The 23302-nt window shown below is 58.8% G+C and overlaps 2 protein-coding genes across 2 annotated transcripts; both read left to right on the top strand.

The window, feature by feature from the left end:
• Positions 1-39: 39 nt before the first annotated feature.
• On the top strand, positions 40-1748 carry PTX4 (pentraxin 4). Its single transcript, XM_054643942.2, has 2 exons — positions 40-238; positions 364-1748. The coding sequence occupies exons 1-2, from the start codon at positions 110-112 to the stop codon at positions 1612-1614; spliced, it is 1380 nt and encodes a 459-aa protein (XP_054499917.2). The 5' UTR covers positions 40-109; the 3' UTR covers positions 1615-1748.
• A 672-nt stretch (positions 1749-2420) lies between these two features.
• On the top strand, positions 2421-22930 carry CLCN7 (chloride voltage-gated channel 7). The gene is made up of 25 exons (XM_054643720.2): positions 2421-2643; positions 9561-9632; positions 10197-10268; positions 10501-10566; positions 11154-11286; positions 11659-11768; positions 12426-12506; positions 12964-13026; positions 13690-13773; positions 13900-13993; positions 14892-14956; positions 15371-15487; positions 15799-15853; positions 16344-16404; positions 16872-17010; positions 17253-17346; positions 18575-18744; positions 19055-19106; positions 19821-19948; positions 20091-20176; positions 20676-20808; positions 20901-20960; positions 21300-21476; positions 21578-21658; positions 21789-22930. The coding sequence occupies exons 1-25, from the start codon at positions 2515-2517 to the stop codon at positions 21873-21875; spliced, it is 2409 nt and encodes an 802-aa protein (XP_054499695.2). The 5' UTR covers positions 2421-2514; the 3' UTR covers positions 21876-22930.
• Positions 22931-23302: the final 372 nt, after the last annotated feature.

Here is a 23302-nt window from a genome sequence, read left to right as displayed (position 1 = left end):
CCGTGCCAGCGGTGCCTGTGGATCTCATCAGCGGTGGAGGCTGCCCGGGGGGACACCAGGGGGGCCAGGGCCGGCCTTGCCGTGCAGGCAGAAAGCGTCTGGCGGCGGGATGGCGGGGATGGCACTGCCCCTCTGCCTGATCCTCGCTGCTGCCCTGCAGGGCGGCCTGACCCGGGCCCCGGCGCCCCTGGCCCGCCCCGGCCCCCTGCTCCTGCGGCTGCGGCGCCTGGAGGAGCAGGTGGGTGCCCGGCGCGGGGACGGGGTGCTGCCAGCCTGTGCCAGGGGGACACCCAGCATTTTGGGCAGGGCAGGGACTCGGCACGGGGCCGTGGGTTCGCCCCACATCATCCTACTCCCTTGCAGTTTCTCCGGCTCCAGGAACTGACAGTGAACCATCTCCAGAGCATTGCCAGCAACTACAACATCTCCTACAACATCGATGGACGTTTCCAGGCTCTGGCCGAGCAGGCGGAGGCGGCCGACGCTGCCCGGGCCGCCCTGGGTGCCGAGCTGGCCCGCCTGGCCACTGCTGGCCGGCGGCTACGCCGCAGGCTGAAGAGGCTGGAGGGGACGGTGGGTGCCCTGAGCCCCCCACAGCCCCTGCTCACCCACCCCCCGGCCGCGCTGGTGGAGGCTGGCACCAACCCGCACGGTGTGCCAGACACCGCCCGGAGCCGGGGCAGGCGGCCGGAGCAGCAGCCCCCGGGCCAGGCTGTCCTCAGCACCCCCAGCCCTCGCCCCCCGAAGACGCGCCGGTGGCAGCAGCACCGGCAGGAGGAAGGGCACTGGCTGCCCGCTGCTGCCGGGCCTGGGGGAGCGCCCCGGGAGGATGAGGAGAGCCCTGAGGATGCAGCACCAGCACCCCCGACCGTGGCATCGATGCTCCCCACCACGGCTCCCCAGGAGCAGCCCCCAGCCCCCCGGCAGCCGGGACAGGGCAGGCACAGCCCCCCTGCCCCGGTGCCCGCCTCCCCCGCCTGTCGCACCGGAGCCGTCCTGCTCTTCCCCGACCCCTCCGCTGGGCACGGGGCCGTCCTGGGGCTGGGCCCGCACCGGGGGCTGCGGTCGGTGTCGCTCTGTGCCTGGCTGGCCACCCCAGCCCCTCGCCTCGGTGCTCTCCTCTCCTACGCCACCGGGGACGGGCACAGCGAGCTGGCCGTGCTTGGCCACGGTGGGGATCGCCCCGGCTCTGCACGGTTCATCATGGGGCAGGGGCAGTTTCGGGAGCTGCCGGTGGCGCCGCTCCTGGATGGCAAATGGCACCACCTGTGCCTCACCTGGTCCTCGGGCCAGGGCCGGTACCGCTTCTACGTGGACAGGAGGCTGCTGGCTGCCGGCTCCCGCTTCCAGCAGGGTTATGGAATCCCCGCTGGTGGCTCGCTGGTGCTGGGCTGGGGGCAGCACGGCCCCAACATGGACCTGGGCACTGCAGAAGCTTTTGTGGGTCACCTGGCTGGCTTCGCTCTCTGGAGACGGGCTCTCCTGCCCGGGGAGGTGGCCAGAATGGCGACAGGGCGGGGGCTGCCCCGCGGCCCCCTCCTCACGCTGGCCGATGCCTCCTTGCGGGGCGGGGTGCGGAGGGTGGCGTGTCCGTGCCTCCAGCGCTGCCTCTGACGAGGCTGACAGCGGGAATGGTCACGGCTGGCTCACGGTGCCGCTCCCGACCCGAGCTGAACCCTCCCGGGGTGATGGGACACCCAGCAGGGAGCGCATCTCAGAACCGCCACCACCGAGGGAGGAAAAGGGTCTTGGCAGCCAGAGGTGGGACCAAAGGCAGAGGTCACCTGCTCCTAGAGGATGCACAGCTCATTGTTCCTATTAAAACGCTCCGAACGTTAGAGAAACCCAATTTATCTCTGTGCTGCTCATTCACTGCCGCGCTCGGTGCCGCTCACAGCCGGGCAGGAGCTGCTCAGCCCGGGCAGCCCGAGCGGGTGGCGCTGCTCGTTCCCTGCCGCTGATCAGAGCAAGGGAAGCGGAGCACGGGACAGCCGTGACCGGGGGGAGCCAGCGCCGCCGCCGCCGGCGGTGCCGTGAGCTGCCCGTGCCCGCGGGGCTCCTGGCGGGGCAGGGCTTCGGGCCGAGCTGTGCTGCTCCATAAGGCCAAGCACACTCTGGGGAATTCTGTGCCTGGAGAGCTGAAGCAGCGTCGGCTCCGGCCGTTCCCGGGGGGCTGGGTGTGCGTGGGGCAAAGCCTCGCAACCTCTCGGGCCGCCGCCACTGGGGTCCCGCTCAGCCCGTCCCATCCCATCCCATCCCATCCCATCCCATCCCATCCCATCCCATCCCATCCTGTCCCGTCCTGTCCTACCCTAATCCTAGCCTATCCCATTCCATTCATTCCGTCCCGTCCCGTCCCGCTCCGGGCGCGGCCTCCCCACCGAAACTACAACTCCCATGGTGCCTCGGGGCGCCTCCGGCCGCCCTGACGGGCACGTGATGGCGGCGGTCACATGACCGCGCGGCGGGGCAGGCCCGGCGGAGCAGCCGCCGCCGCCGCCGCCCCCGCCCCGCATGGCCAACGTCGCCAAGAAGGTGTCCTGGTCCGGCCGCGACCGCGACGACGACGAGGACGGGCGTGCAGGCGAAACCACCCCGCTGCTCAACGGTAGCGGCCCGGGTGTGGCGGGCAGCGGCCGGCAGGTGGGTCCCGCCCCCGGGAGCGGGGGCTCCGCGCCGGAGGGAGCACGGAGAGGGCCGGGCCGGGGCTGTGGGCCGAGTGTGCGCCCCCTCCCCTGTCCTGTTCAACCGCGTTCGTTGCCCCGGGGCTGGGCGGGGGCGGTCGGGGTCGCTCCGGGCTGGGAAAGCAGAACCGGCCGGGCCGGGGGGAGCCATGGCCGGGGCACGGGGCACTCACGGGGGAAAAACTGAGCTGGGGCTGAGTCAGTGCCCAGCCGGCTCCATCCCTGCTGCTCCCCCGCCCTGGGACCGTCCCTGGCAGCAGCACCGTACACTGAGCAGGGCCCTGCTCCTGCCCGCTGGGGCTGCTCCTCATTCAGGGAATCACGGCGTGGATTGGGTTAGAAAAGGTCTTAAAACCCATCCTGTTCTACCCCTGCCATGGGCAGGGACACCTTCCACTAGGCCAGGGTGCTCCAAGCCCCATCCAGTGTGGCTTTGAACACTTCCAGGGATCCAGGGGCAGCCACAGCTTCTCTGGGCACCCTGTGCCAGGGCCTGCCCACCCCCATTTCCTACTGATATCTAATCTAATCTTCTTTTGTTTCATTTGAAGCCATTCCCCCTTGTCCTGTCTGTATCTGTCCATGTAAAATTAATTTGTGCTAAATGAATTTCTGTTAAAAATGTCTTTCTGTGAGAGCCTGATGCCTGACATGCTGCTGATTACCAGGTAGGGCTCAGACATGACAGCCTCCAACACTGCAGTGGTGCAGGGTGTCCTGTGGGATGGATGGAGCTACTCTGGCAAAAAGCAGGTCCAAGGTGGGCCTGTCACAGAGGGAGGCCAGTTCCTTCCAAGTTCTCCTTCCAAGTTAATTTGGGGTAATTAAGTGAGGAGAACTTCTCTCCAGTGTGCCCTCAAGCCACCTGCCTGGTGTTCTCTCCCCCTCCTGCAGCTCCGTGAGGAAAACTGAGGCACTCAGCAGCTGTTCCAGAGTGAAGCTGAGGGTGCTGGGCTGGGCTGTGGATGGGAGGGCAGGGTGGGACCATGGAGCACTTTGTGCCAGCACCAGGTGGGACAGGCATTGCTTCCAGGTGGCATCCTAGAATTCCCTGTGGAGAGTTTTCTGGGAGGCCTGAGCTTAGATAGGGAGGAGCAGTGCCAGACTGTGGCAGCTGTGAGCAGGGTTGTCTGGCCCAGCACAATTCTGTGCTGCCCTGCTCCTGGGCAAGTCAGAACATTGGGCTAATTAGAGGGAAATGCAGGGCTCGTTAGGCTGGGAGAGCCTTGTGAGTGCTCTGGGAGCAGGGAATGGCAGCTGCAAGGAGGCAGCTGTGCCATGGCAGCTGTTCTGGGGTGAAAATAAAAGTAATCCTACTTGGCAGTGCAACAGGACCCCATATATTTACAGCACATGGGGAGTTCTGGGGGTTTGGAGGGTGTTAGAGCAGGGATTAGCCAGATCTCATGGCTGGGGGTCATTGGGGAAGGCTTTTCCTGGTGGTTTGGAAGAAGTGCCTGAGGCCTGCTGCAGCAGGGGCAGTTGGAGGTGGACACCCAGCCCTGCCAATGTCATTTATTGTCACAGTGCAGGCAGCTCAGGTGCCAGCTGTGACATGGCACTAGTGGCATTTTCCTTGGCCAGGAGGAGAGGGAGCACCTTGCTGGAGCTCCAGAGCACAGGTGCCCCTGGCAGTGGCAGCTGGGGTGTCTCTGTAAGGCTGGGGCTGTATTTTGGTGTTGGGCAGTGCCTCTCCCTGTGCCCCAGATGACTTTCAATCGTGTGGATTGGAGCAGGAAGGCAGGACAGCTTTGGGGGAGAGATAGAGAGGCTGGGGCTGCTTAGCTCAGGGGAGATTTAAACCTGGGTTGTGGTAATAAAATAAAAACGTCCCCTAACATCACTTGTTCCCTTTGTCACGTGCTTGTTAAATGGAAATGAAAGTGATCTTAAGGCACCCAGAGGAAACACGGGGCTGCAGCTCCCAGCTGAGAGGGACTGAGATGGAGTTCTGCTGGGTGGGAGGTGAGGAGAGGCTGGATAAACACCCCTGTGGCTGTGGAGGGGTGTGAGGGGCCTGTCCCTGAGGTCTGCTCCGCTTGGGGCCAGCTGGGCTGGCCAAGCCTTCATCCTCTCACAGGGTTTTCTGGTGCCTGGAGCACAGCAAAGGGTGAGAGGCAGTTGTGTCTCTGAGCATTGTGCCTGCTGGGGGCTGTCCCTCTCCTCAGCCACGTGTGGTGGTTCTCAGGCTGGGAAGTGGGTGGAAAATGTTAGTAAGAGCAGCCAATTTCCATCATGAGCCATTTTTTGTGAAGCAACATTTCTCCTTCGCTACCATCAAAGATATTTGTGCTGAAGTGCCTTGACTTTGGGGTTGGTTTGAAGCTCCTGCTTCAAAGGGTGCCTGCAGCAAGGGCTCACCATCATGAAAACCAGGCTGCTGCTGGGCAGGGTGTCCTTCTTAGCCCCTGTGTGTTTATCCTGCATCTCTGGATGTTGCTGGTCTCATTTTCTTCCATCTCAAGTAATGAGGTGCACAAAAGTGGCCAGTCAAGAAATCTTGGTGGGAGGAGGCAGAAAAAGGGAAGTGTGAGTGCTGGGTGAGCCCTGATTCCTGGCAGATGGGCTGCAGATTGCACACCCCAGGTTACTGGCAGAGAGGCTGCTTGTGCCTGCCCTTGTGAGCCTGGAGGTGACTGCCCTGGGGTGGTGGCAGGAGCCTCCCCCAGCACGGGAACTTCAGGAAGTTTTCTGCAGGTTGCTCAAGCTACTGGGGGCTGTGGCAGTGCCTCATCCTTGTGTGCTCCTGTGCCAGGGGAAAGGCCAGGGCAATGCCAGCATTTCCCATCCTGGTGGAGGTGAGGGTCAAGCAGGAGCTGTGCCCTGGCAGTGGCAGCAGGAGCCTGGAAGCAAAAGCCGAGTGGTGACACCTTAGGGAGAGTCTGGTGTTTTCTCCCCTGTTTTGAGCCTGGAGGTGAGGAGCCCTGTTCTGTCCTGCTGTGAGGCATTTTGGGCATGTTGCTGGGTGGGTTTGAAGCCTGTCCCAGCTGTGGCTGTGTGTCAGAGGAGGGGGGTTCAAAAGCCCTGCAGCTCATCTCCCCTGTTCCCTGACAGAGCCAGTGACAGGGTCCTCGTGCTGGTGACACACCAGTGACACAGCCTGGAGTCTTCCACCCAGGCTGGTATGAGGGGCAGAGTGTTCTGAAGCCAAGAGGGGCCCTGGGGGCTGGAAATCCTCCTCCTTCCCTCCCACAGCTTCTGTGGTCTGTGCTGGGCTTTATCTCATCGATAACACAAAGTCACGTGCTGCCAGTTCCTTACTGAGCACAGGGTGGTGACAAGGGACAGTGTCCAGGAGCTTCTCCTCATGCTGGGTCCTGTCCTGCAGGCTCATCCCTGTGGAAATGGGCTGTGAAGCAGAGGCAGACACTCCCTGTTGATGGCTCTCCAGGGCAATGTGTGGGGGCCTGGCTTGGTCACTGTGCACACAGCTGGGGTTGGATCCTGGGGATCCCCCAGCCTGGCCTGGGTCATGGAGATCATGCATCCAGGGCATGACTGGAAGGTGGTGGTTGAGATCTTCTGCTGGATTTTTTTCATGTTGAGGTTGATCCTCAGTTTGCTCTTGCTGGTCTCAGAGTGGGTGCCAGCATGGCAAAGGGGAAGGGGAGCTCAGGAGTCCCTGAGGGGGCTACAGCCATGAGCTCCAGTCCAGCCCCTGCTCAGAGCAGATCCCTGAGGGACACACCCAGAGGAGCTTTGGGAACTACTCTGCACCAAGTTCAGTGTGTCACCAGCCACAGGGTGAATGTTTGGCTCTGATATCTGAGCAGAAGTTCCCTTACTGCAGTTTATCCACTGCTCCTTGTCCCATCAGTGCAAAGCTTCAGGGAAGTCTGGCTTTGTGCTGTCTGTAACCCCTTGTTGGGTGTCTGGAGATGCCATGAAGAACTCCCTGAGAAGCACCAGCTTCTCCTTGTGTATCTTGCCATGTGCTTCAGCCCCTAACTCTCTTGCTGAGGTCACTTTCTGTTCCTTTTCTGTCTCAGGAAGCCCAAACTTGGATGCCAAGTCCCAGGTGTGCTATTGCAGGTGCCAGGTGGAGGTGTGGGATCCCTTCCCCAGACCTTCTGGCAGTGGTGTGGCACCCCCCAGGAGGGGGTTGGCCACCTCCCCTCCAGGTCTGTGCCACTGACACCTCTTCCCTCACCCACTGCAAGACTTTTTCAACTAAGCTATTTCCTGACCATTGGGACTCCTCCATTCCAGGTGCAGGGCTTTGTATTTGCCTCTCTTGCATTTGGGGCCTTCCCTGCAGCCTGGTGAGGTCCCTTGGAGGAGCAGCCCTGCCTGCCAACATTCCTGCCCACTAACACTAACAATGATAACTTATTTTAATTCAGACCAAGGCTCCAGACATCTCTTTGCAGAGCTCAGGATGAAAGGATGAAATTACCACCCAAATGGGCTGAGGGCTGGGTGTTCGTGTGCCACTGGCAGAGTGAGGCTCAGAGTGTCCCAGAGCCTCTCCTGGGGCAGGAGAGCTGTTAACCCCTCTGTGCCCACTGGGTTTTGGCAGCAGTGCGTGCTTTTATGTGCAGATAATCACAGCACAGTCACACCAACATCACACGTCCCCAGGATCAGCAGCTGCCTTGGCTGAGTTTGAAAACATCCCAAGGAGGGCATTGCTCAGTGAGTCTTTGAGCTGTGCACAAATAACCTTTTCTCTTGGCTCCAGGCTGCCTGAATCTCTCCTTTTTCTCTTGTCCTTCTTGGGTGCTGCTGGAAGTAGCTCTTTCCTGCCCTCCTGGCATGTGATCCCTGTGGTGGTGAGACAGGAGCCAGGCCTCTGCTTGCAGATGCCACAGGGGTGCCCGGACTCAGGGGGAGGATATTAAAAATGTGCTGCTTGTCTAAGTTCAGCTTCAGGTTCCACTGCACCTCCTTTCCCTGCATCTGTCCTTGTGTCCTGCTGGTGCTCAGTCAATGGGGAGTTGAGCTGCTGTGCCCTGACTGCTCTGTGCACAGGGAAGGAGGGAACAGGGTGGGATGTCACTGGTTCAGCCACATTTGGTGTGTCTGCAGACCCCCTTGCTAAGAGAAGGAGAATTTTCCCTGAAGGGCTGGTCCTGCCTGAGGGACACAAGGGACATGGCATGAGTGACATTTTCCATCTCCTTGATCTTGCCTGGATGTGTGGCACCTACAGGAGCCTTAAATCCTTGTGCTTCCTCAATCCCAGTGCAGGTGTGTTCTTTTGCAAGGTGTCAGCTTTGTCCCTGGGACAATGTGTCCTTCTCTCTCCCTGGGCTGGTGAGGGCCTGGCTGGAACCTCAGCTGCCTCCAGAGCAGCTGGGCACTGGCAGGCACTGGAACAGGCAGTTCTTGTATCCAGCTCATGACCCTAAACTCAGGGAGGTGACAGCATTGTGTGTACCCAGCTCTTAGAAATCCACTGTGGTCTGCTCTGACTGCTGGGAAAAGGCTCCACCTGGATCCTTTCCACTGGGAGTGTGGAGCTATGAGGGACCAGAAGCAAAGCCCAGGCTGGTTTTGCCAAACCAGTGTGTGGCAATGGCAGCATGGAGCACTGGGGGCTGGAACTGCTGGGGGCTAAAGGGCACCAGAGAGGGCTTGAGAAGCTGGGGCAGAACCCATCTGCAGGTCAGGGAGTGAAGGGGAATGTGGAGCAGAGGGAAAAAAGGGAAAATAGGTCAGACTGCAAACACAAAGGGATATTCTTCCTCTGCAGTGAGTGCAGGGCTCCCAGCAGCTCTGGCCTCACGTTCCAGACGGGATCGTGGGGATTAAAGCAGCGAGGGGCTGGGTCTGGGACCTGCCAGCAGAGAGACACCAACAGGCCAGACCCTGCTCTTGCTCTCACCATCCCTCTTTTATTCTCCAGTTCTTTAACCTGACAGCTGAGGGAGGGGTGAGGCACTGGAGGGGAAGATCTTAATGCTGAGGAATGGTGTTTGGGCTGTTCTTGGGGACAGTGCTCAGATCCTTGTGCATCCCTGTGGGGCTGGAGGGGTGACAGCAGCCTGCCTGCTCCAGCTGGGTCCCCCTGTGGCACTGCTCAGCTGCAGCCCAAGCCCCTGCTTGCCTCATCCAGGAGACAGAGGTGCCTAAAAAGTCAAAAAACTCCCGTGCTGTGCAACTGCACTGGCAGCAAAAACCCCGAGTGATCACCAGTGAAAGGAGAAGCTGCTCCCCAGAGGGAGATGCAATTGCTGCTTCCCAGCATCACACCAGGGCTGGCTCAGAGAGACACCAGAGTCCCCAGGGCTGTGCAGGAGCAGTGTGCCCACTTCCTGCTGTGTCTCCTGGCTGGCAGCCAGCCTGGCTGTCACTCTGGTCCCAGCTGCTCAGGGGGTGACAAACTGACAAGCTGACGTGATGTGCTCCTCTCCTGGCTGGTCACCGCTGCTGTGGAGCAGATGGCAGAGCCAGACGTGTCCTCAGCTGTCCCTTGCTGCTGGCTGGGCCTGGCAGCTGAGGGCACGTCGTGGTGAGCTTGTGGCTGTGCAGGTGGCAGGTTGTGCAGGGGCTCTGTCCCTCCCCAGCCCCAGGGCAGTGTGGAACGTGCTGCTCAGCACAGGATTGTCAGCACGGCGCTCCAGCCAGGGGCTGGTGGTGGCCAGTCCCCAGGGAGCCACTGCTGCTGGCACCTCCCCAGGTGAGCTGGCTCTGCCTCCTGACAGGTTGGAGCAGCTCACCCAAACCCTGGCAGGCTGCTGCTGCCTCTGGTTCCCTCCAGGGTGTTGGATGCCACCTCCTCGGTGTGTCCTCTGAGTGCAGGTGCTGCGTTTTGGGGGGCAGGCAGAGCTCAGTGAGGGAGGCAGAGCACGAGCATCTTGCAGCCCTGCTCCATCCTCCTGAGAGATCTGAAGAGCTTTCAGGAGTTGACCTCATTTCCCCTTCTCTCCTCAGCTCACTCCTTCCTCCTTCCTGCGCATCGGGCAGCTGAGCAATGTGGACCTCAATGAGGACACCCATGAGCTGGTGAGTGGCCCAGAGAGGGGCCCCCTGTTACTGGGACCCCTTCCCTTCCTCCAGTAACAGCTGCTGCTGTTCCCTCCTTCACATTCAGCTTGTTTGGGTCTTCCTGGGCTGGGTGACCTCAGCTGCTTCTGGCCCAGGGGCCCCTCTGGGATCCTCAGGAAATGCCCTAATTCGGAGCTGGGAACTGTCAAAGGCATTTGGGAAACAGAATTTGGTTTCTGCCCAAAAACATGGGTTTGCTTGAAATAGCTCCTTGCTTTTGGCCTGAGGAATTTCCTGCTGAGGTGAAAGGTTGCCCTCCACCAGGGCATGGAGTTGCTTGTGTTCAGTGCCAGTCAGTGTGGCAGTGGTGCTTGGTGAGGGTGCACCCCTGGTCCAGCTGCCTTAAATCCCACACATCCAAGTGGTGGAAAAGCATCCCACATCCCTGCCTGCCAGGCAGCTTGCACCTGCACTCCTCTGTGCATCTCCTGAGCATCAGAAGGAGTTAAACCAACAGTTGCACATGGATGGGAGGTCTGGACTCTGACCTGACCATCCTGAGCTGTACATCACATCCCACAGGAGACAGAGGTCCCTCGGCAGCGCCCCAACGAGATCCCCCACAATGAGAAGCTGCTGTCACTCAAGTATGAGGTAGGTGCCCATTTGCCACATCTTGTGTCTGCCCTCTGGGCTGCAGCAGGTGAGTTGTGAGGGGCCAGGGCTCACAGCTGCCCCATGAGGGTGGTTTCAGTGCAGAAGGAGTGGAATGGAGGAAGGAAAATGATAACAAGAGCACGGTGAGGGGCAGAGGGCAGCACTCCTCAACATGGGGGTCTCTTCACCTGGTCTTAGACAGTAACAGCATCTCCCCTTCCCAAACTAGAGCTTGGACTATGACAACAGTGAAAACCAGCTCTTCCTGGAGGAGGAGAGGAGGATAAACCATGCGGTGAGTCTTGCTGGGCTGCCCACAGATCATCTCAGCTGGGGTGGACAAGGGAAGCTGTTCCCCCTGCCTGGCTGCTGGGGGCTTCTCTGGGCCAGAGGAGGTTGTGCTTAAAGCCTAGGTGGAGCTGGGATGGGTTTATGGGCACTGACCAGCTGGTGACAAGCTGTGAAACCCCAGGATCAAGGACCCAGCATGAGGTGGTTGGAATGGGAGCTAATCTGGGTGCACATGGTGGCATTGCCTGGTGGCATGGGGCAGGTCCCTGAGCAAAGGGACTTCTGGAATCATGTGAAACATCTGCCCTGGGGGCTTTGGGAATCCTGCTGCAGCAGGAACCCCAGGAGGATGGGCCTAATGGAGGCAGGCAAGCTAGCAAAGCACCTTAGGGATCCCACAGAGGAACAAGAGCACTGCTTAAAATGAGTAAATTGTGTCCAGGCTTCGCTGGGTCAGCCAGCATTGGTGCTCCCTGGCTCTCCTCAGAGCTTCCCAGGCTTGGGAGCGTGCTGGGGAAGGTGGCAGGTGTGCTGGGGTGCCCTGGGTGCCAGGCTGGCTGGCAGCAGGCTCTGAGGGCTCCTGCCCCTCAGGCTTTCCGCACGGTGGAGATCAAGCGCTGGGTGATCTGCGCCATGATCGGCATCCTCACCGGCCTCGTCGCCTGCTTCATCGACATCGTGGTGGAGAACCTGGCTGGCCTCAAGTACCGGGTGGTGAAGGACAGTATCCTCACAGAGCATGGCCAGCTGGGACCTCTGGCATCTCCTGGGAGCTGTGACAGAGGGGTCCTGGGGGGAGAGGGCAGCGCTTCCTCGCTCCAGTTTGGTGGCACAGACTCTGCTGCTCTGCAGGGCTGAGCTGTGCCTGGGCACTGCTGTGACAGAGGAGGCTCGTTTCAGCTGCTCTGGGTGCTCCAAGTGACAGGGGCTTGGAGCAACATGGTCTAGTGAATGGCATCCCTGCCCATGGCAGGGGGGGAGCTGGATGGTTTTTAAGGTGGCATCCAGCCCAAAGCACCCTGTGATTCTGTGAGATGCTGTGGTGGGAGGGATGGTACCCAAGCAATACTGGATTTTCCTTGAGCTGCTGCCCCAGACATTGACAAGTTCACAGCCAAAGGAGGCCTCTCTTTCTCCCTGTTACTCTGGGCCACCCTGAATGCCAGTGTGGTGATGGTGGGCTCTCTGATCGTTGCCTTCATAGAGGTAAGAGTCAGAAACTGCTCTGGGTTCTTTACATGGGCAAAGCAGGGTCATGTTTCCACAAAAAATGTGAAATTTTGTGACCAGTGAATGTGTTTCTGCCAGTTTGGCTCCTGGTAGCCCCAGCTCCTCGGTGTTGGCTCCAGCTGTGCTGGGGGGTTCTGTGGGGCTGGCAGGCTGCTGGGATGTGCTGGCAGCCTGGGGCAGAGGCTGTGCTCCAGCCCTGGGCGGGGCTGCAGCTCTCCCAAGCCTTGGCCCTAGCTCAGCCTCTCTGTGTTGGGTGTACCCAAGCACCAGCACTGACCAGTCTGGCTGGGTGCCTCTGGAGGACAAGCCAGGGTCTGGGACTCCCTGTTGATCACTCTAATCCACAGTGCCTTCCTTGTGGCGTTGCCTTTGTTCTCCCTGGCCACCAAGTGTGACCTTTCTGTAGCTGTGACTGGGTGGGGAACACCTCAGTGTCCCCAGGAACCCATCCAGCTCCTTTTCCTTGGCACATTTGCCCTTAGGGAGTGGGTGTCTCCCTCAAGCCCATCTCCAGAGCTTGTTGATGAGCTTTGGCCTCATTTCAGAGCCACCCTGAGGGTGTGCTGTGTGACAGGGGTAAGGTGGCTGCTGTGTCCCCATCCTGTGTGTGACAGCTCTCCCTGCTCCCTGCAGCCCGTGGCAGCTGGCAGTGGCATTCCCCAGATCAAATGTTACCTCAATGGCGTGAAGATTCCACATGTTGTCCGGCTCAAGGTAGGAAGCAGGAGGTGTTGGGATGGCCTGGGCACATTGTGTGGTCCTGGAGTGGTCCCTGCCCACCCTGTGGCCCAGCAGGAGCTGGCAGGAACTCCCAGCTCCACAGCTGTTCCTCCCCAGTGTCCAGAGGTTAAATCTCCTGCCCTGGCACCAGCAGCTGGCACTGGGAAGAGCAGCTTTGGGTAGACTTTTGCTCTGGCCAAGAAGAAAATTGACCAACCCTGTTTGCCACAGTGGGGGGGATGAGAATCACAAGTTCCCTGGGCTCATTGGCTCCTCCCATGCCTGGGGCCCACTGGGTCTGTGTCCCCTGTGGCTGCCATGGCCCTGTTCCTCTGCCACCCCTGTGACATGCTGTGTCCTTCTCTGTTGTGTGGCACCCCCGTGACATGCTGTGTCCTTCTCTGTTCCTCTGCCACCCCTGTGACCTGCTGTGTCCTTCTCTGTTGTGCAGACCCTGGTGATCAAAGTCTGCGGGGTCATCCTCTCGGTGGTCGGCGGCCTGGCTGTTGGGAAGGTGATGTGCACAAAGTGCTGCTGATCTGTTGGTCCCTGCTGCTGGCACTTGTGTCACAGCCTGACACCGGTCCTGTGCTGGGGACGGGGTGCTGGGGGCCCTGTGGTGACTTCCCAGTGTTATTCCCTGGCCAAGGTGACTGGCGCTGCCAGGCTTGGGGAGCCCCTATGGCATGTGGTGCCACCGTGCCAGCCTGTGTGTGGCTTGGCTGAGGGCAGAGAGCAGCAGCCCCTGTCCATCAGTGGCTGTCCCTGCAAACAGTAGATGGGGGAGAGTTGGGTGCCCCATTGGGACCTTTCTGGCAGGCTGGGATTGAAGGCAGGCAAGGGAAACACTTGTTTCCACAGGAGGTGGGTAAGGGAGGCACATGCTAGGGTAAGGATTTCATAAAACCATGGAATGGTTTGGGTTGGAAGAGATCCTAAAGATCATCTCATTCCAAACCCCTGCCATGGGCAGAAACACCTTTCACCAGACCAGGTTGCTCAGAGTTCTGTCCAACCTGTCTTGAACACCTCCAGGATGGGAAGGGGGAAAATGTCAAGGTCTGTATTTCTCTGAGAGAAATGCTCCCAATCCAGCTTCAGAACTGCAAGCTGGTGAGCAGCATCCAGCCATGCCTGTTCTTCCTTCCCCAGTCTGACTGTGCTCTCTGGCCCTTAGGAAGGACCCATGATTCACTCTGGATCCGTGATTGCTGCTGGCATCTCCCAGGGAAGATCCACGTCCTTAAAGCGAGACTTCAAGGTTGGTGTGGAGCTCCCAGGGGCTGCTGTGCTGCACGTGCCCCTCTGTGCTGCTCCCACTGGTGGCTTGGCATCATCCCTGTCATACCCTGGCTCAGCCCTGAAGGTGCCCTCTGTCCTGTTTCAGATCTTCGAGTACTTCCGCAGGGACACAGAGAAGAGAGATTTTGTGTCAGCTGGAGCTGCCGCTGGCGTCTCGGCCGCCTTTGGTGCCCCCGTGGGTGTGTGTCTTATTTTATTATTTACAAGGGATTTTTTAATATTCTTTTTATTTTTATATTATTTTTATTTTATATCAACAAAGGGTTTTTTTACAGAAGAGTCTTGCTGAAATATGAGATTGTAAAGGTGTATTTTTTTTAACACTGTGAGGGAAAAGGGTTTTTTTGGAGTACAAAGATGTGTTTGGGGTTTTTTTGAAGAGTTTCAGTGATTTTTTTAAGGTTTTTTGAGTTTTAAAGGTCAAAGTTCTTGAAGATTTGATGTTATAGTCTTCTCTTAGGTATGTTCAAAAGTGGAGTAAGTTTATAATTTGTAATTCTTAAAACAGATTGAACTTAATTGATATCTTTTAAAAGCTGCTGTAATTTTGTAAGGTGTTGACTTTGCAGCTGTATTTTTTGTGGTTTGATTTTTTTGTTCTGTCATCTTCTATTTTAGATATTTCTAGGGTGAGATTGCTTGTATTTTTGATGTTGAAATTTCTAGTCTAGTATTTTGAACTTCACTGATGACATTGTCCTGAGTCTGTTCAATTTCATTTTGAGTTGATGTTTTCTGGCACTGAGCAGTGCCTGGACATAGATTTCCTCAGGAGGTGGTTCCCACCTGCTTGGAGGCAGCTGTTGGGATCTGCATGGGGCACTGCAGGGGCCTTCCAAGTTTTCCTGCCAGGCCGTGCAGGTGTTGGCCCTGCCCAGATCCCAAATGTTTCCTCCCTGGGGAGGAGAATGGCAGTGGGGGGCTTTGCTGTGGTCAGTGCCTCAGTGATGGCTTGGTGAGCCTGCCTGTGACAGGGTCTGGGCAGTGTGGGCACATGGCCTGGGTGCTTGGCTGGTGCTGAAGCCAAGGGGCTGTGGCACGTGCCCCTTGTGTAGATGTTGTATCTTGTGTTTGCAGGGGGTGTCCTGTTCAGCTTGGAGGAAGGGGCTTCCTTCTGGAACCAGTTCCTGACATGGAGAATTGTAAGTGCTGGAAAACAGTGGAGAGCTGTTGGGTCTGGTGTAGGCATTGCCTTTTCTGGGTGCCCTGCAGCCCCAGGCCTCCTGACAGCCCTGCTCCAGGAGCAGCATCCCAGCTCCCCTCCTGTGCCCTCTCCTCAGGGGCTGGATTTGGGCCTGGCTGAGCTCCTTTCCAAGGGATCTGCCTTGGGCTGTGCCCCAGGGCAACAGAGAGGCAAAAGGAGAAGCCAGACTCTGGTCAGTGTGAGCTGCCCAGAGTGCCACCATGGGGAATGTGACCTCCTGTCCCCAGCACACCGTGGGCACCAAGCCCTGCCCAAGGGCCTTGGGGGTTGTTTGGGGTAGCGTATGGAGCATGTGGTGAGGAATTGGGGCTGGGGGAACTTGGCAGTGACTCTGGGCTGCATCTCCTTCCAGTTCTTTGCCTCCATGATCTCCACCTTCACTCTAAACTCTGTCCTGAGCGTTTACCACGGCAATGCCTGGGATCTCTCCAGCCCTGGGCTCATCAACTTTGGCAGATTTGACAGTGAGGTAGGCACAGGTATTCCCCATGCAGGGCTCTGGGGAGGGGGTGGACACAGCCCTCAGCAGCTTTGGGGACATCAGTTTGTCTATAAGCTCACCCAGGGGCTGAGGCAGGCTCTGCCTTAGCAGCCAGTGGGGTCTGGCCAGATCTCAGCTCCACCAGCCCCAGCAGAAGGAATTTCTGGAGGCTGTGGGATGTTCAGGGGACACTTTGGGGCAGCTCTGGGGCAGAGTTGTGCTGTCCCAGCAGTCAGTCACTGACTGTGGGACTGCAGATGGGCCAGGAGATGTGAAACCCACTTCTTTCTTGCTTGCAGAAAATGGGATACACAATCCAGGAAATTCCTATCTTCATCTTTATGGGAGTGGTTGGTAAGAGAATGCTGCTCTTTCCATTTGATTTGTCTGAATAATTTCCTCTGTTCTCTGTCTGGGTCTAAAGGGCTTTGGTGTCCAGTTTCCTGGGGAAAATGGGGAATCCATTAAATTCTGGAACAGAGGCTGCTTGTGGGGCTTATGCAGGGATGAGAGCTGGATCCTGGCCCAGCCCTAGGAGCAAGTCAAGCCCCTTTAACCCATGTTGAGCAGGGTCAGTGTGTTGCAGTCCTGGGCAGCCCCTTGCTGCCATGTGAGCTGCCCTTATCCCCATGGGTTTGGCCTGTCCTCTGCCTGCCTGGTGCCAGCACTGTGACATCGGCCCCTGCTGCTGGTGCCAGGCTCCTCTTGGTGACAGGTCCTGCAGGGACAGCACTCACATGTGCTGCTGGTCACTCTGGATGGGTGTGGATGATCTTCAGAGGTTCCCTGTGTGGTGGGCAGCCTGGGCCCTGTATGCTGAGCTTTTCCTCCCTCCCATTTGCAGGTGGGATCCTCGGGGCCCTGTTCAATGCCCTCAATTACTGGCTGACAATGTTCCGGATCAGGTAAGAGCCCACAGGTAATGAAGGGGATTGATGTGGGTTCTGCATTCCCTCAAAGTGGCATTCCCACATGAAGCAAGGCTGTAATCTCTCATTTAATGTGAGCAACAACAGTTCCTGAAAGGTGCCACGTGCCTCTCACTGCCTGTGGCTGTGACCTGCACTGCTCTGACCCTGCCAAATATTTCCCTCCAGTGACTGGAGGGCCCAGAGAGGTGCAGACACTGCAGACCTGACTGTCATGTGCTCTGAAAGGACTAAGAAAAGGGAGAGAGCTGCTAAAGCCAACTGAGACCAGTCTGACCCAGCCATTACCTGTCAGCAGCTTTTCAAGCAGCAGGACAGCGTGGCAGGGTCTGGGCAGGGAGCAGAGGCAGCCAGACTGTCATGTGCCTGATGTGACATGCCCAGCCAGGCTGTGCTGGTGCTGCCCACACCCCTGGGTGCCACTGTCACTCCTGTGTTCACAGGTACATCCACAGGCCCTGCCTGCAGGTGGTTGAGGCCATGCTGGTGGCAGCAGTGACAGCGACTGTGGGCTTTGTCATGATTTACTGCTCCAGAGATTGCCAGCCCATTCAGGGGAGCTCTGTGGCATATCCCCTGCAGGTAGGACATGATGCAGAATGCATTCAGGGTGGGGGCACCCTGAGCCTGGGGGGTTCAGCAGGGAGACAGGACCCTGCTGGATTTGGGACGCTGCACCTTGCAGTTGATGCCCTCCAGTGCAGGCAGAGCTGGAGACCCAAGGATGCTGTAGGTGTCCTCCCTGCCCAGAGCTGCCTCCTCGCTGGCACACGTCCCCCAGCCTTCCCTGCCACTTCTAACCCTTTCTTATCTTGCTTTTTCAGCTTTTCTGTGCTGATGGAGAGTACAACTCCATGGCCACTGCCTTCTTCAACACACCTGAGAAGAGCGTTGTCAACCTCTTCCATGACCCTCCAGGTCAGTGCACCCAGCAGGGAGGCCTTGAACGTCAGCAGAGAGGGTCCATGTGTGCCTTGGCCACTGCTGGGTCAAGGCAGAGCATGATCAGCCCCTGAGGGCTTCACAAAACACTGTGCTAGGGTGGGGGAAGGAGGAGGGATGGGTGATGTGCCTGGTGGCACCTCGGAGCTCAGCCAAAGGGCTGTGGGGCCAAGGACCTGGTTTTGGTATTGCACATTTGCAGGCTGTGCTGCTTCTGAGTTGTGTGAGAGCATGTCTGACCCTTGCTGTCTGTCTGAAGTCTGTTCTGGAAATGTCACTGGGATGTTTTCTTAATTAGTAGGGCCACTTGCCCCATAATGACTTTACCCTCTGGGCAGGTTGTGGAGGTGGATCTTGGGCTTTGGATTTGCTTGGGAAATGCAGTTTGGTTCCCAGGTTCTAGCTCCACTTTCCTTGGACCTGGTGTAACCCCAGCATCTCCTCTGCCTGCTGTGGAATCTGAGTTCTGTACCCAGCTGCACATGGGTGGGGAGCAGAGATCCTCAGCCCAGGGGGTGCAGCTTGGCCACCTGCAGCCAGGAGATGACCAAGATGACCATCCTGTGTCTTGGGGCTGCTCCTGCAGTGCTGGCTCCTCCCTGGCTCAAGGCTTCTGTCTGAAGGAGGGGTTGCAAAGTACTTGTTTAAACCAGATTGAGCTGCTCAGCAATCCCAAAATAGCACTTAGCAGGGTTGTGGGGTCAGCAGGGTCTCACTGGGGTGGCACAGCCTGTGCTGTGGGACAGCGTGGCACTGGCTGGAGCTGCTGTGGGAGCTGCAAGATGGGAGGGACTTTGCAGGACATGCCCTGCTCAGTTAATCCCAAAGCTGGCAGTGGGATTCTGTCCTCCCAACCTTGTCCTTCAGCCCTGGCAGTCCCTCCCTTGGGGCTTTGAAATTCATCATGGGAGTCTGGGAACCACAGGGCTGGGAGGGGATGAGTCGTGAGATGGGGGAATGGGATGTGAGGGCTTGGGATGGCCCTGGCTGGGTGGAGGGTGCTGGAGGGGGGAGAAATAACCTGAACAGCCAGTTTGAAAGGCTGTACCCGTGCTGCCAGGGCAGGAGGTGCTGCCCAAGAAGAGAGGCTCTCTCTGCTGGGAGTGAATTGTGGGGCTGCTGCTGCCTGATCTGTGGCCACAGCCCATCACAGTGTCCCCTGGGCTGTGGGACCAGCACTGACTCTGTTCTGTCCCCACCCCAGGTTCCTACAACCCCATGACACTGGGCATGTTCACACTGATGTATTTCTTCCTGGCCTGCTGGACCTATGGCCTGACAGTGTCTGCAGGGGTCTTCATCCCCTCCCTGCTGATCGGGGCAGCCTGGGGGAGGCTCTTTGGCATCTCCCTGTCCTACCTGACCAAGGGCTCGGTGAGTCCTGCCTGGGCAGCCCTGGCACCCTGCCCTCCTCCCTCGCTGCTGGGCTGGTGGCATGCTCAGACAGCGTGCCTGGAGCTGGCTGAAAGCTCTGAACTGGGCTGGCTCCTTGCTTGATGTCTTCATGAGCTGGGTCTGGACCTCTCCACCTCCCAGTGGAGCCCTGCCAGCAGCTGGGTTGTTCAGGCAGCCTCAGGCAGCTCTCCCCACTTTGGAGGGGGTTTGGGGGCCAGGACTCTGCTGACTATCTCTGAATGCCCTGGAGCCAGCCGGTGACTTGGCTCCTTTTCTTTCCTGTGCTCAGATCTGGGCTGATCCTGGGAAATACGCCCTGATGGGAGCTGCTGCACAGCTGGGTGAGTTCCCCATGGCACAGTGTTGGTTGGGGGAAAGATGTCATGGGAGAAAGCACTCCCTGCTTCCCTGACAGCTTCCTTCCCAGCTGAAGCCTGGCTGTCAGCTTCCTCATCACCCTGCCAGGCACAGTGAGGGCTGGGCTAACCCCTGGGGAGGCAGTCCTGGATCACTGGGAGATTCAGGGCCCTCAGGTGCTCTGTGATGCCCTCTGTGACCGTGTTCACAGGGGTCTTAGGATGAGGGAAGAGATGAGGATCTGACTCCATGTTTCAGAAGGCTGATTTATTATTTTATGATCTATATTATATTAAAACTATACTAAAAAGATAAAAGAAAATATTTCATCAGAAAGCTAGTTAAGAATAGAAAAAGAAAGAATAATAACAAAAGCTTGTGTCTCAGACAAAGAATCTGAGCTAGCTGACTGTGATTGGCCATTAATTAGAAACAACTACATGAGACTAATCACAAATCCACTTGTTGCATTCCACAGCAGCAGATAACCATTGTTTACATTTTGTTCCTGAAGCCTCTCAGCTTCTCAAGAGAAAAAAATCCTAGGGAAAGGATTTTTCAGAAAATATCATGGCTACAGTCCTCACTCTGTGTGGGTCACTTGGGGGTCACTGGGAGATCCAGGGCCCTCAGGTGCTCTGTGATGCCCTCACTCTGTGTTTCCTTGCCCCTCTAAACCCCCTGGGTGCCTCTGGCAGGCGGGATCGTGCGGATGACCCTGAGTCTCACTGTCATCATGATGGAGGCAACAGGCAACGTCACCTATGGCTTCCCCATCATGCTGGTGCTGATGACAGCAAAGATTGTGGGAGACTACTTTGTGGAGGTGAGGGCTGCTGTGCTCCCCAGGGCTGGGGGGCCATGGGGGCCAGGACAGGCATGTGCTCGCTCTAAGGGATGAGCTGCTGCCTGGCTGTGGCCTTTGCCACCTCGCCAGGCTTCTCCTGATGGCTTGGCTCTTGTTGCAGGGGCTGTATGACATGCACATCCAGCTGCAAAGTGTCCCCTTCCTGCACTGGGAGGCCCCAGTGACATCCCACTCCCTCACAGCCAGGTAGGTGGGCTGGGCATGGCTGTGGCAGCAGCCTTTGGAGCCCAATGTTGGCCTGAGCTGGGAGTGGAGGTTGCAGGAGCCTGCTGTCCCCTGGTACCACAGCCCAGCTTCTTCCCCAGCAGGGATGTGATCTGCAGTGTGTTCCTTCCTCTCTCCCCGGCAGCTTTTGGGGACAGAGGAGGCAGCAGCACTGAGGAGTTAATGTGTGTTGGGGGGGATATTTAGGGTGTGAACTGTGGTGGGGGGGATATTTAGGGTGTGAGGGTGCTGAGGCCCTGGCACAGGTTGCCCAGAGCAGCTGTGGCTGCCCCTGGGTCCCTGGAATTGTCCAGGGCCAGGTTGGATGGTGCTTGGAGCCACCTGGGACAGTAGAAGGTGCCCCTGCCCATGGAAAGGGTTTGGAATGAGATGAGCTTATAGGTCCCTTCCCAGCAAGCCAGTGTGTGATTGCAGGATTCAGCGTGTGCTGCCTTGAGCTCACCCAGAGCTTTCCCTGCAGGGAGGTGATGAGCACTCCTGTCACCTGCCTGCGGAGGATCGAGCGCGTGGGCACGGTCGTGGACATCCTCAGTGACACCTCCTCCAACCACAACGGCTTCCCCGTGGTGGAGAGCAACCCTGACACCACACAGGCAGGCTGGGTGTCCCTGGGGAGGGGCTGCAGCTGGGGTGGCCCCCGAGGGCTGGCTGCAGTGGGGACCCTCTCACACGGTGCCTGTTGCAGGTTGCCGGGCTGCGGGGTCTGATCCTGCGTTCCCAGCTCATCGTCCTGCTGAAGCACAAGGTGGGTGATGCTGCCTGGAGACTCTGGGCTGTGTCTGCTCTCCAAATCCTGTCTCAGGCCCCTTGCTGCCTGCCTTGTTCAGCTGGCAGAGGGTCCCTGTCATCTCCCTCAGCTCACCCAGGGGGATGGTGGGTGCTGCCATTCATGTTAGGGTTACCCCACACCATCCTGCACCCCTCTGGGCTCACAAACCCTGAGTGAGTGGGAAACTGGCCGTGCTTCTGCAGATGGTCCATCTGTCCCACCCTTCTGCCCTTTTCCCTCCCTGGCCCTGTGCATTGTCTTGGTGCCTGTGAGCTACTACGTGGGACAGTCCCCAGCCCTCTCTTTCCTGCCCAGGTTTTTGTGGAAAGGGCCAACCTGAGCCTGGTGCAGCGGCGGCTGAAGCTGAAGGATTTCCGGGACGCCTACCCCCGCTTCCCCCCCATCCAGTCCATCCACGTCTCTCAGGACGAGCGCGAGTGCATGATTGACCTCAGCGAGTTCATGAACCCCTCGCCCTACACTGTGCCCCAGGTAACGCCCAGGGACCCCTGTGACAGCCCCCCAGGGGTCAGGGTGGGCAGTGGGGGCTGCCTGGGGGTGCTGCAGCCCCCCCAGCCCATTCTGCCTTGCAGGAGGCGTCCCTGCCCCGGGTGTTCAAGCTCTTCCGAGCGCTGGGCCTGCGGCACTTGGTGGTCGTGGACAATCGCAACGAGGTGAGTCCCTGCTCTTTGTGTCCCAGCAGCCTGGGCTCCTCCAGGGGACAGGGACACGCTGTCCCCAGGCTCTGTGTGAGCCTGTGAGCTCCCTGTCCACATCAGGCTGACCCTGTCCCTGTTCTGGCAGGTGGTGGGAATGGTGACCCGCAAGGACCTCGCCAGGTACCGGCTGGGGAAGGAGGGCCTGGAGGAGCTCTCTCTGGCACAGACGTGAGGCAGCGTGGCCCAGCAGAGATGTGCCCCGGCCCCTGGGAGCTGGGGTCCCCCTTTTGCAGGAGGTGGGGAGAGGACTGGGCCAGTCCCTGCAGGTGTCACAGTGCCTGGAGCACTGCCATGGCCGTGCTGCCCTGGCCCTCCTGCCTGCTGCTGCCTTCCCACGTCTACTGCCTCCTCTTGTCACCCCTTCCTCTGCTTCCCTGAGGGATCAAAATTCACCCTTGGCTCTGTTAGCTCCTGGAATAGGCTCTCCTTGATGGTTGGGTGAAAGCTGGAGTGTTCCATGGGGAGCAGGGCTGCCCAACTGAGCTGGGCACGGTTCTCTGACACCGCACGTGGCCTCTGTTGCCTCATCCACCCAGTCTGGGCTGTCTGGACTTGGTCCTGCCCAAGCTTCGGCTGCAGGGCCTGTGAGAGAAGCAGAGAGGACACCTTGGGGCTCCTTCCTGCCCCCGGGCCCCCATTCCCTGCTGCCCTGTGGTCCTGCTTGCTGGGTTGGGCTGAGCTCTGGGGTTGCCTCCCTGCTCCTTGGCACTGAGGAGGGGGACGTGCCCTGCTTGGCTGTGCAATAAAAGGGCTCCCCTGGTTCTGCAGCTGCTGCCTCTGGCTCTTTCTTGGCTCCCTCAGGCACTCTGACCCCAACCCATGTGTGGGGAGATACCCCTGGGATTTGGGGCAGGGATGGGGAGGGGAGAGCTGCCTGCACTGGGGAGATGTTGGTCCTGCAGCCTGTGCCCTTCTGCCACTCCTGCAGTCCTCCCACCACTGCTGCTCCCACACCGGGAGCCAGAGTCACTCCTGGGGTATGTTCTGGCCCCTTCCAGCAGCCTGGGCCCTTCCAGGCACCCCAAACTCCACCACCAGTCCTGGATTTGGCTGGGGGTGGGAGCAAAGCCAGCCCTGGCACCTCACTTTTCCTGTCTTCCCCCATCCTTGCTCCTCTCCTTAGCATTGCCCTGCCCCCTGCCCTGGGACTGCCCCTTCCTCACCTGGTGCCTGGAGAGGCTTTTGACTGCAGGATCTGTGCTGAAATAAAGTCTGTTTGTACTTTTAGTGTGGTGCTGCCTGTCTCTTGCTTCCCTTCTTCCCTTAGGGCTGAACCGAGCCCTGTCCCCACTCCTGCTGCTGGGAGGGCACAGGCTCGGGGGTGGGGGTGGCTGCATCCTGGGCTCAAGGCAGGGGCTGGCTGCCCCTTCCCAGCTTCTTTTCCCTTTCAACACCAACACAAAGCAGAGGATGCCTCAGCTGGGCCCTGGTAACAACCAGGCCGTGGGGAAGAAGAGCCAGCCCTGCTCTGGGGCAGGGGAGCTGTAGGGCACAGTGGGTCCCCAGGGCAGTGCTGGGTCCCCCGTGTGCTGACTGCCGGGTGCTTTATGAGGCCCCGCTCGCCCTTTGCCCTGGCGCGGCCGAGATAAGGGATGGGAT

Source organism: Agelaius phoeniceus, chromosome 16 (assembly GCF_051311805.1).
Source record: "Agelaius phoeniceus isolate bAgePho1 chromosome 16, bAgePho1.hap1, whole genome shotgun sequence".
In the NCBI taxonomy this organism is placed as follows: Eukaryota; Metazoa; Chordata; class Aves; order Passeriformes; family Icteridae; genus Agelaius; species Agelaius phoeniceus.
The sequence above is the reverse complement of the archived record's forward strand: the minus strand, read 5'-3'. Positions and strand labels throughout refer to the sequence as shown.